The 12234-nt window shown below is 48.5% G+C and overlaps 1 protein-coding gene across 2 annotated transcripts; it reads right to left on the bottom strand.

Moving 5' to 3' along the window:
* Positions 1–702: 702 nt before the first annotated feature.
* CCDC43 (coiled-coil domain containing 43) lies at positions 703–12226 on the bottom strand. Of its 2 annotated transcripts, XM_059830521.1 has the most exons (5): positions 12050–12226; positions 6590–6677; positions 4212–4347; positions 3490–3548; positions 703–2209 (listed from the first exon to the last, which is right to left on the bottom strand). In XM_059830521.1, the coding sequence occupies exons 1-5, from the start codon at positions 12224–12226 to the stop codon at positions 2022–2024; spliced, it is 648 nt and encodes a 215-aa protein (XP_059686504.1). In that variant the 3' UTR covers positions 703–2021. The 2 variants fall into 2 exon arrangements, with proteins under 2 accessions (XP_059686504.1, XP_059686505.1); XM_059830522.1 differs by lacking the exon at positions 3490–3548 and having other exon boundaries at positions 2085–2209.
* Positions 12227–12234: the final 8 nt, after the last annotated feature.

The following is a 12234-nucleotide window of genomic DNA, read 5'->3' as shown; positions in this document are numbered from 1 at the left end:
GGTTTGGGGACGTTCAGAACCAGGTTGCAGAGCTCCTGGTGCCCAGCTTAGGAGGCCTGGTTTTTCCCCACATTCCTACCACCTGCTGTTGCTGCCAGAGCAACCGAGGTGCGAGTGGAAGCGTTAGATCACCCTGGACAACCAGCAGCTTCCCCAAACCAGTGTGACCAGGGCTGCTTCAGGCCCACGTGCTGCGCCACAGCGTAGTGCCCTCACTCTGCTTCAAGCCTAGGGGGGGTGTGAAGGGCTCCGGCTGGCAGGAGAATGGTGCTGGGGTTTGAGCAGCCCCTGTGCAGTTACTGTTGCTGTGACACCCTTCTCCCTCAATGGCTACATCCCACTTGCCTGTCCCACTGCAGTCCCACACACCAGCAGCTCTGTGAACCACCCCAAAACGCAACACTGCAGCCAGGATCCACCACAGCACCCCGGGCTGGGAAGGGAAGCCAGCCCTGGGGACAAGCACAGCTCACTGACTGCCCTGCAAGGCCCCGGGGAAGAGGTGAAGGGAGGCACTGCAGCCTCGGGAAAAGAGGTGTGAATAAATTAGGACAGCAGCGGGTCAGCCCTCAGAAACACTGCTCCTGGGTAAGCAGAAACCAAGGACACAGGACAGGTCAGAGGTGCCCCCCACCACACACCATCGGGCGCCGCAATCGTTAACTGTGACGTTCACTCAGACAGAGGAACCCGCTTCTTGGCCAACCAGTTTTATTATTCAAGTCCAAAGATAAAGCAGTTAGATACTCACACTTGCAGCAGCTAAACAGGAGGCATGACCCTTTAATCAGACCGGTGCTGAAAGCAGGCGATGGGGACAGGTACCGTCAGCAGCTCGGGAGCTGCCTGCTGCCAGGAGCACTCCTCGCCAGCGAACACAGCGGCCAGAGCACGGAGCAGCACAGGGGTGAGGCACACCGGCTCCTCCCATGCCCCTGAAAGTGCTGCAGGGCCTCCTTCACGCTCAGTTTACAGAAATTAGTGTTCTCCTCTCCATAGGCGGGTGACACCATCACAAAAAAGGCTGGAAACAGCAGGTAACAAGCCCTTCGGGGACAAGGGAAGCGTTCAGCCCCCACAGGCAGCTCCCGATTACAGCTGTGCCTGGTGGGAGCAACCAGCTTGTAAACCCAGCACACCCAACTTCACTCACAGCCACTCAGCGCTGAGCCTGCGTTAAAGCATTCGCCCTGGCAACCGTAGAAATAACAGTCGACGTTCACCCACACGAAAAATCAGGGAGCACCATTTTCCAGCTACCAGCGTGAAGGCTTAAAACAGTGTAAGGGCTTGACCGACTTGCTACCTCCCTGGCTGACGCTCAAATCAGCGCAGTGTTTCTCTTACCAAGAGCCTGTGGGTGATGCAGTCTCATAGCTGCAACTCATATATATTTCATAATGTTTCCTTTCTCTTGCTGCAGAACAGCACTTACCCTTGCTGAGGTCAGCTCCAAACCCTGCTCTCTCAGCTCAGCCAGAATGAAGACGTAGCATTGTTCTTGGCAGCATAAATACATGTATTTGCAAATACATTTTTCAAGGCTAGTGTAAATAAATTCACATTGGCCCTGCAGCAGCATGTCCTTAATTACAGGTCAGAAAGGGGCTCTGCTCTGTTCTCAAATCCTAACACGCTGTTGCTGCAAATTGAGGCCGGCAGGAGGACGCGGCCAGCTTGGAAGCCCTCTCCTACATCTTGTTTTGCTTTGCTTGAAGTGGTTAGAAGTAAAAATCAATCAATTTAAAACACGGACAGAATCACTTCACCGTTCTTTGGTACAGACATTGGCCACAATAACCAACTGGGACATTTGACACCACAAGCACATGGCACACATCGAGTTTAAGAGGTGCTCGAAATTTCTTTGTTGCTATGTAAAAAAAAAAGAAAAAAAAAAAAAGGAAATGCTTCCAAAGAGCCACTCGCCAGCCACGTGCCCAGAATTTCTGCTGCTTTTTAAACACACACCATATTCGTAATTAATTTTACTCCTTGAAAGTCCAACTGGAAAACCCCAGCTATCGCTTCCGCTCGCCTTTCTGTGTTCTTTTCTTCTCCTTCTCCTTCCGCTCCTGCTTGGCTAGCTTATCTTTCTCTCGCTGGAGTTTATCTTGCTCTTTTTTCTTCTGGAACTCATCTCGCAGCAGCTCCCGTTCCAGCTTCCTGGCATTCAAGACATCCTCCACGTTTGTATTTCGGAACAGCGCTGGCGGCGTGTTAAGGGCAGGCAACACTCTGGCTGAAGCCGCGCAGCTTCCACTCTGCAGCCCTGTGTGGGAGCTCTACGCTCGGCAGTAGCTTTAGCACAGGGGCTGGTTTATTCTACCTCCCCCTTCACCTTCTGACTCCCACTTCAGCTTCCTCGACAAGCAGGTATGGAATATGGGAATGAGAAATGAGGAACAGAGAAATACAGAAGTCACGTAGAATAAATGCACGCGCCCTGGAAAAGGATTTTTCTGAGAAAAATCAGGTTGCCTACGGTTCTTAAGACTGATATGTAAAAATATTTGTAAAACCTCTACAAACCTAAGAAGAAAAACAACACATATGGTACAGCTTCCTCCTGGATTCACTACAGCTGTGTATATGACCTGTATGTTTTTACATATAGGTACATGTGTGTATGGACCTGCAGACACTGTGATTACAGCTGACACCCCCGGGACAGCCAGCGGGTACAAGGCATTCCTTCCAGCTCCCGAACGGTCCCAGCTGATGGGATGGGAACAGTGCCGCAGAGCGCGGGCCGCAGAGGGAGGCTACAGACTTGGGAACGGATGAGGCAGCTCAGGCCAAGGACCTCCACAGTCTCGTGTCCTCCCTCCTGCAGCGAGCAGTGGCAAATGCTTTGGGAAGACCATAAGAAAGACCAAGTAGGCGTCTCCTCCGCTGCCTCTTCCTCCTTACCATCAGTAATGTAGGGACAAGAATAACTTAGGTTTCACTTTTTAATTTTGTGATAAAACCTGCTTCCATCTTAAAGCTGCCAGCTGGTGAGCTCAAGGAACGTCCCAAATTACTGTGTTGAGAAAAACATGGGACAATGGGTCCTTGTTCACCAAGGCTGCACCACAGCCTTACGAGTTCCGCAGTAGGTTTGTTTTGGTTGCTCTTTTAGTATTTCCTGATGTGATTTACCTCTCTGGACACCAGTTAACATTAAGCTAATGTTTTGGGAGAATTATCCTTATTCATAGCATATTCTGTGAAGCTTCAGAGAGGGTGGAAGAGAAGGAAGGAATAGAGGAAAGAAAAGAGAATGACAGGATCAGTCTCAGCCGCACACACGGGCAGGGAGCAGATGGACCTCTAACTTTCATTGTGAGCAAGGTCAGGTTACACAGAAAGAAAAATTAATCACCAAACTTAAAAGGTGGCCCTAAAGAAACAGTGAGTAGCAACGCGGATAAGGAAGAACAGGAAACTCACCGTGGAAGCTGCCTTCCTTCCAAAAAGCCTGGGTCATTGAGATTCAAAGGATACATTTTTCCGATCCAATATTTACTGCTGTCGCAACTGATCCATCCTGTTCATCCTCGCCAGTGAGAGAATTAAGGAAATACGCACATCAGTAGTGAACTTGTGCCTCTATGCAGTCACGCTTAACTCAAAACATGTCAAATTTTATCAAGCCACAAGGAAGCAGCTAGACAAAGACCAGGCAAGCGCAAAACCCCATGCTCAGCTCCCTCTTGCTGCTCGAGTACCAGGTACGGTTCCTTGCTATTCAACTCTGCTCTTCAAGGAAAAACTTGTTCTGCAGCACTACAAAGAGTTAACTTTAAACTCTCCCACGCTACACAAACTGTCTCTAAAAAGGATCTTTTCAGCAGATTTCTTGTCAGAAAGCAAGAGATAGTTAACATGTTGAATTTATCACGCACAGAGTTACCGGGAGGTGATTAACCCCTCTTCTGCAACACACCTGGACGGGGCAAACCTTCCCCAGCCAAGCAAGTGTTGTTGGGGACTGTGGCAATTGCAGAAAAACATCCTCAAAGGAGCATCTGCTCATGGCACTCCACAAACCAGGAGCTTCCACACTTTTTTCCATGGAAGTTATTTTATCGTGGAGAAGGAAGATTGAAAAGTTTCCCCAGTTCTCTCCACTAGACACTGCAAAGCTGGGAAGGTGTTGTTTTAGGAGTTTTAATAAACATTGTCCTTCAAAACACAGAGTCCCAAGTGGGTCAGGAAAAGGATATTCCTCCTCGTCCGTCACGTTGGCATACTGGGCCAGGAGCGCAGCTTTCCTTTGCTTCTCTTCCTGGGAGACCTCCTTTGGCTTCACCACAATCTTGGCCTGCTTCTCCATCATGCTGGCGATAGCTTGGATCTCATCTGGCAAGGAGAAGAGTCAGAGCATCAGTCAGTCCCTGCAGACACAGCAGTGAAGTCCTGGCTGACAGATGCCACACGCTGCTGCTTCCTACATCTGCAGTCCCCAAAAGGCACTGTCCCACTGCCACAGGCTGTGTCCCGTCTGCAGGGAGGCAGCTGTCGCTTGGGTCAAGTGCACCAAGCTAAAGGGAGAAGTCTCACCCAAAAATATCCCCTACCCTCCTCCCACAAGCCTTCTCACAAGGTCACGGGTGGTGCTGTCAACGCACAGAGCGCAGCGAGCCAGCCATTTTTGGGAATTCAATCTCAGGCTTAGGAGAGCAGGAGCCGCTGAGGAGCCACCAAGGAGGTGGTTCAGGCCAGCGTGGCATCTGACGTGGTGATGTGACACTAGCTTCTCCTCGCGAGGGGGAACTCCCCCGTGCTGCGCACAGCCAGGCTCAGACACTATTTTTCCTGGAGCAAGGGAAGTTTCACAATGAAACTCTGAAATCAGTAAGACTCTTGCTAATGAAAATCCATTTTACTCCAAATTGCATTCTCTTCTGGTTAAAAGCCGCTAAATATGTTTATTTAATGACGTACTTAAAACCGCATCAAATAGAAATCCTGAAAACCCAAAGTGACTGGTCAGTTTAATACTCTTTCTTTTCTGCCTACCTAGGGAAACAAACAGCTGATTTCTCTTTTAACATTGACGTTCTGCTGTCCATTTCTTAAAATGACATTTGGGTTTTGACACCAAATTTTTTTTAGTTTGTTAATAACTTATGCTCAGGATTCTATTATTCTAAGTAGATACTGACTTCATTGGGGATTTATCCTTTTGTGGAACCACACTGAAATAATTAAATCCTTGCACTTCTAACAGCCTAGACACATACTGCTACCTTCTTTCTGTGACAAGTAAAAAAAAAAATCCCTGCAGGTAACCGATGGTATGAGCAGGAGGAGTGCAGCAGCTGCTCCAGCAATTCCAATCACTTCTCCCCAAAAGAGGGATTTATTTTATTTAATGCACAGCATAGCGTAACTTTTCCCTGTCCCCAGCCAAAGGCAAGGTTAGGCCAAGGACAGGCTTCAGTGAATTTTTGGGGAAAGCCACTCAACTGCTGCGTGGTTCAGCTGCCTCATCTATAAAGAGAAGGTGAGTGATGTTTGTGGAATGCTGAGGTTTAGACAAGAAAAGTGCTATATAAACGCAGGTCTCACAATAAGGTCTCACTAGGAGAACTATTTCTAGAATAGCATCAGTCAGTGACAATATTCTATTTGCAGCCAGAACCAACAAAAAAATGCAAAGCAAACAAAAAGCAGGATTTAGCCAAAAGGGATGTTATATTGTCACGGGCTACAGTTAGGTCCGTGCAGTTGGAAGATTACTAATTGATCCATGCAGTGTGCTGGAACCAGCAAAATCTTTCCAGTGTATGAGTTCATTGTACCCCAGAGCTCTGCTCAGTGACCAGAACAAGCCTCCCCTGATGAACAAGAACAAGACGGAGGTCCTCGCTCCCAAGCCGACAGCTGAAGACAAGGGATGAGTTCAGAAAGGGTATAAAGAAACGGTGGGACTCTATACGTGACTGGGAAAGGAGGAGCAGCAGCATAGCAGCAGCAGCCTCACAGAGCTCCCCCCCTTACAAGCACTTAGGGAAAAAAAAAAAGACAGTTTTAAGAGAAGATTTTGAAAGAAGAAAATAAAGACGCTTTCCTGATGTGTACTGGGACCTTCTCCTGGGGCGAGCAGCAGCAGAAGGGACAGCACAGCTCTCCATAGGGGCAGTTGTAGTTGTATAGAAACACCTGCTTTCCAAACTAGCATAAAGTGAAGTAGCATAGGCATTTTGTACCATAATAACTGCATTTACCATCAGAGTGCTAGCTGCCATCCCTACACTGTTAGCATTGAACAGAGAGAAAGCCCTAGGTGTCTTGTGAAAGGAAACTGAAAAAATCCTACAGAAAAAAAAAAAAAAAGAGCTTTTCCTCTGCAGGATTACGAACCCAAAGAGCAGCAGAATGCTAGGTACAGCCAAAAGTGAAACTACTCATCCTCATTTCATATTTCAAGACAAAACAGTAAATAAGCAGCAATGGCAATGAGAAGCAAGTCAGATCTGCAAACATATTAGCAGCGTTGGTTTTAACTCCTAACAGGATGCACACACAGTTCTCATCTTGGGAAGGCCCTGCAAATCACTCATACCACGAGGAAAGACACACCGAGCAGCGACACTACCTTCTTTTTTCTCTTTGGCGTCAACAATCTGAGATTCAGACCACTTCTCGACTACTTCCCTGCAAACATCGTTTAAGAGATCTTCTTCCTAGTAAGGGAAAAGAGACTTCTCAGTCTTGGAACAAAGTTGGTCTGCTTTAAACAAGCATGAATCAGATATGAAAAGTACCAGCTGCAAAGAATCTGAACACCCAGAATAAGCTCAAGCGATACAGCTTTTCACATGAAAGCTGCTCGTTAAACGCACACACAGGACTTCTGTGAACCTGGGACAATACAAGTCAAGCGATGCACTTACTTGTTGACACAGCTCAGGACTAGAGAATGCCTTGACCCCCTAGGCAAACACAAGATGTCAAGGCTGCCATCCAACAGCTGTGCACCGCACCAGGCAATGCCGTATCACCGCGGCGGTTTACTTTTCACCCGATACAGCTCTAACAACACATGCTGGTTTCATAGCGGCAGGCTCTCTGCGTGCAACAGCCCTACAAACACCACAAACAGGCAATCAGGGTATCTTTGCTCTAGAAATCTGCTGCCCAGCATCGTCATCTCTTCTTGAGCAAGGCTGCGGAGAAGCTACTCAAAGGCCATCTCCAAGCCAATCTCACTAAAGAGAATTAATTAGACTGGATAAAACAAGGGTCAGGGCCAGTATGGAGCTGAAACCACTTTGGTGGTACTGACAGACCATCTCCTCCCACCAGCAGGGATATTTTTGTCCCCCTTGACCTGCCTGGAGCATTGAACAGGACCTAGAGGTGGCAGTGGAATGCATTCACACTGTTGTTCATTACTGGGGGAGACTAAACTGCAGGGAGAAAGGAAACGCACCCAACCAGCACCAGGGCAGTATTCTCAGCACCAGATCCTTTGCTTGTGGAGCTCCACCATGACTAATGTGGCATAACTATGTACAACTTCTCGGGGGACTGCTCAAGACCGCAATTCAAGTTCCAGCAGTAGACAGGCAACACGCTACTCTACCACATCTCAGCTCACGCGGTCACAGCCTTTCTGCAAGAATTGCCCAGTATGTGAGTTCAGATTACAGAAGCTGAATCCAGGCAAGAAACACAATCCTGATAAAAGAGAGAAGTGTTTTGAAGAGTTTCAAACAGCAGCTCTTCACTGCGGAGACGTATGTGTACAATGGGCAGGAAGTTTCAATATTTTTTTATTTATTTTGCTCATTAACACTAAATTGGGTTTGCCCACAGCTTAGGAAAAAACAGTAGCAGAGAGGCAGAGGGGCTTAAGGAGAGCTGATACCAAATGGAAACTAGCTGGCCAGGGACACCTGAGGAATGAGCCAGCTGGGACTAAGACATCCCATTCCCCTGCACCTTGACAGGTCTGGGCAGTGCATTGCAGCTGTTAACGCTCAAGCTAGATGCAGGCACTGCCTGCAAATACTGGCAGACATCCAGCTCTCCTGGGGCAGCAGCACTACACTTAAGCAGGGACAAATTGGGCAGCAAAGCAACGGTGACCTCTTACTAGAGCTGTTCTGCCAGCCCTAACCATCGCCTATCCTGCCTATGCCAAAACCTAGCTCTAAGAAGCAGAAACCCCCTGCCTAGAAAAGAATTTCTTACACAGGGGTGTGGGAACCAGACCTCCACCACCTGCCCCTTTCCCCGCCAGGCATGCACTAATTGGCATTTCAAAGATGAGCACACCAAATCCCTGTGCACAGACTTCCCACCAAAGAGACATCAAGTTCACGATCCTCATCTTGAAAACATGGGCACTAAATATCTAAAACAAAGCACCTTCAAGCTCCAGGACAGACTGTCACTGAAAACGTTACCCATCCAGTAGAGCAAAGCTCACCTGCGTGGGGGACAGCAAAAAAAGTTTGAGTTCCCCACAACTGTGGGACAGACGAAGAGATAAAAACACACACAGAATCTCTCCACCTTCTGCTCCAATACCAATAAAGAGCAACTCAGAGCGAAGTCCTCCCAGTCCAAGCCTACAACAGCTAAGCACAAAATTCTGCACGTAACAGGCAGAGGTGGCAGGGGAACCAACACACAGCAATACCATAGCACAAAACAGCCGAGCACTGAGACCATTAGTGCAGTTCAGGGCCGTACACACAACAGAACAAGGTCCCCAGTTGGGGAGGAGACGCTACAAGGACAATCACACCTTGAGGGATACTTAAAGGCTGTGATTGAGGAGGTGATCTGCAAACAGGGAAACAGCAGAAAGATGAAGGGTTTGCGATTCCCACGGATACCAGACTCCATTTTCAGAAGTCAACATGCCTTTAACCAGAGTAGATCCAGAGGACAGGATGATGCTACTAAGATCAGATATAAGAACGAGTGGTTTAGGTCTGGAAGAACCCACTGACCCCACTCCCACCAGGAGATGACACTGAGATCCTCACAGGAACACAGGCTGGATGAGCAGACCAGCAACGAGGATGATGTGCATGGACACACCATTTCAAGTGCCAGTCAGAGGGACCCTCAGACACACAGTAAGTCATGAAAAGATAACAAAAATCAGCATGCTTCATGGGCACGGAAGACATGAAGGTTTTTAAGTGCCAGAAACACTCATAGTAAAAGGATCCTCCTCAATGGATGGGCTCCCCTGAGTGCAGGGAATACTAGCCCACTGGAATCAAGGCTGGCAAAATGATAAGCAACTTTATATTAAGCCAGGAGAGAAGGCTGGGAGAGATTTATTCCCTGGGCGCCTGGTTTCAGTGTGCAGGAGGAAGAAAATCAGGCAAGTGATGATAAAGGAACGGCAGCAAGTGGGAAAGAAAATGAACAGCAGAAGATTAACAATGATGGCAGAGACCTGTGCAACCTTCTAATGAGGGTTTGAGCAATAAGAAACAAATCGGTTATTTGTGTATCGGTGGAGGCAGACCTATAAGTGGAGAAGAACACAAAAGCGAGAAGTTCTAGCAATCCCAGAAACAACAAAAAAACAGCCTTGGAGCTGGAGAAAGGAAGAAACGAAAGACCAGGATGACAGCGTGTGAACGGACACGAAAAAAGCAACAGAAAAGAAGCACAATGGGACAGCCTGGGCGAAACTAAACTGTTATGGAAGGAAGCAAAGAGAAGTTCTGACACGTAGTACAGGCCGTTTGCTGTAGCACCCTTCCATCTCACTGCGCTCTGGATGGAGACATCCAGCAGAGCACTGACCTCTGTGCCTCTGGGACGCTCGCTCCCCAGGTACAAGAGCAAACGCTACTAATAGTGGTGGAGTTCAGAGAGCTGAGGGTACAACTACCAAATATTTTCAACTGGTATTCCCCAAACAAACAAGAAATTATGTTGGTTTAGAGGTTAGTAAATACAGAGAAAAATTAACTATGGAAAATACAAGTGAGACGGATTCTGTCTGGTTTAAAGAGAATAACTGAACAGAAATAGATCTTGGTTCTAAGTTTCTTGATTTGAAATGGTTACACCTGAATAAACTCAGGGAACTAGTGCATGACATTGTCAGGACTGAAGAACCGTGGACATGAGTGCAGAGGTCGCCTGAAATGTATTTTCATGAGGGTTATCAAAAAACAAACAAAAAATTACCTGGAATTTGTGTATAGAACAAACATAAAAGAGTTGGCAAGAAAGGCCCCAAATTAGCTAAATAAAAGATTGTTTCAAAAGTCAATACAGAAATAAGCATAGAGTCTACAAATAAACAAAAAAAATGCACGACCTAAAAAAAGTAATTAAAAAGTCTGAGGGTTCAAGAAAGAAAAACGTTTTACAAGAACTGCAGAAAAATCAAACTGAGCTCAAAACTGCAAATGAAGCAAAAGTCAGCTGTGACTGTGTCACAAAGAAGAAAACGAAGAGAAGAAACGGGGCTGTGGTGCAACACATGCAGGATAAAGACAGCCCAGAACTCGATGAACATGAAAACCCCGCACTGGTTCTCAAACCAGGCAGCAAGACAAGAGAAGGGTAACTCAGTACTAAAGAGAAAAGGGGAAATATCAGAACCCACTGCAGGGCAAAGGACAGCCACCGCGCTACGTACCTCCAGAGCTCGGAAAGAGCAGGCACAGCGAAACACGAGGCCCACCCCAGGCCTGCGAGTCTGCAACCGGCGTGGTCAAGGATCAGACACAGGCTCTGCCTTTGGTGATGAAATGAAGCAAGTCTGGTAATTACAGGCAAGTTAATTAACCTCAGCTATTTTAGAACCGCATTTTCTAAAGATGTTTTGCTCTGCCCTTGAAGCCAGAAGGATGCACGGTTTGCTTCTCCTAGTATTTTAGGCACAAAGCTATACTGCCACAGTTACGCTTCTTTTAGAAACTACCTTACTGCTGGTGCCTGGGGTGGGGAAGGGATGGTGGAAGGCAGAGAAGAGGTGCTCTGTCTTTTAAGAAAATGGATTTAAAGTGGCATGCAGTCAGTGAACAGAAAGAATTACATGGTATAGTTACCTATGATAACAAAAAGCTGATTGTAGCGACCAAGTCCCTTTGGGTTTTGTGCTCCTAGACAGACATTTTGGGAAGAAATCAGCAATAGCCATTGAGCAGACTGTTAATCAACAGCAGCGCGCACTCACTATTTAACGTTTTACACTACATAACATCCATTTATGCAACAACCTGAGATACAGATACTGTAAAAATACTACTTGAAGACAAACCCTTTTCCGCACTCTCTGAGCTCTCTCCCAGAAACCTGGTCGGGGGAGAGGCAAGCACTGCCCACCCCTGAGAGCTCCAGCCTCTGCCCACGCATGCAGTTCATCTCTGTCCCAGCTGAGAGATGGACTCCAGCTCCAGCCTGATCCAAGGGCCTGACTCCTGGAAGACAACACCATGCTGTGAGGAATGAGATCTGCTGGAGGAACAACCACCATCTAACACAGCTACAGTTGAGCCACTCTAAAGGATGTGTCGCTAAAAATCACCTCTCAAATCACACTTGGGCACTACCAGAAAGCCACCCAGCTCTCAGGCTAAACCCTGTGTCCTCCACACAAATAAAAACCGACCCTTTTCTTCCCCCATGCGAACAGCCACACTCCACAGCGCTGCCAAAGTTTCCGATCAGCCTCAAAACTGGCACAAACCCCCCTTCCCAGCAAACAAAAAACCCTAAATAAACTCCGAACACCTGAAAAGCCCAGAAAGGCCCCCAGAGAGCCCAGAAACGCCTCCGAAGGTGTTGGGGACCCTCTGAGGAAGGCGATTATCCACCCGAGAGCTTCAGGGGAGCGATGCCCGCGTGGCCCCCGGCGGCTCTCCACGCCAGTCCCCCACGGAGCCACCGGGCCCAGGGAGGCCGCCCGTCGCCCCCCGGGGGTGCGGGTGAGCCCCAGCAGGGAGACGGAAAGCTCAGGGGCGCGGACCAGGTGGCGATACCCACCGGAACCAGCCCCTCACCCCGGGAGGCTCGTCCCGCCCGGCCCGGCCGCCGGTGAAAGGAACCCCCCCGGCCCAGCCCTCACCAGGCAGGCGGCTAGGACACCGCGCAGCGCCTCCAGCCGCTCCTCGTCGCTCTCCTCCTCGCGGAGCAGCCCCTGGATATAGGCACCGTAAACGGCGCGGTCGAGGCCCAGCGCCTCCAGCCGCACCGCCAGCCAGGCCGCAAAGCCACCCGCCGCCTCCCCGCCGGGCGCCGCCATCTTGGAGC

This window comes from Gavia stellata, chromosome 28, assembly GCF_030936135.1.
Source record: "Gavia stellata isolate bGavSte3 chromosome 28, bGavSte3.hap2, whole genome shotgun sequence".
In the NCBI taxonomy this organism is placed as follows: Eukaryota; Metazoa; Chordata; class Aves; order Gaviiformes; family Gaviidae; genus Gavia; species Gavia stellata.
This window is presented reverse-complemented; position numbering and strand designations above follow the sequence as displayed.

What these genes read in the sequence shown, in the direction of transcription:
- CCDC43 (XM_059830521.1), bottom strand. Translation starts at nt 12,226, where the DNA reads ATGGCGGCGCCCGGCGGGGAGGCGGCGGGTGGCTTTGCGGCCTGGCTG. An exon ending in GTGTCCTAGCCGCCTGCCTG is followed by an intron (nt 6,678 to 12,049) that starts GTGAGGGCTGGG and finishes TTCCCTTACTAG; the next exon opens with GAAGAAGATCTCTTAAACGA. An exon ending in AAATATTGGATCGGAAAAAT is followed by an intron (nt 2,210 to 3,489) that starts GTATCCTTTGAA and finishes ACACGCCGCCAG; the next exon opens with CGCTGTTCCGAAATACAAAC.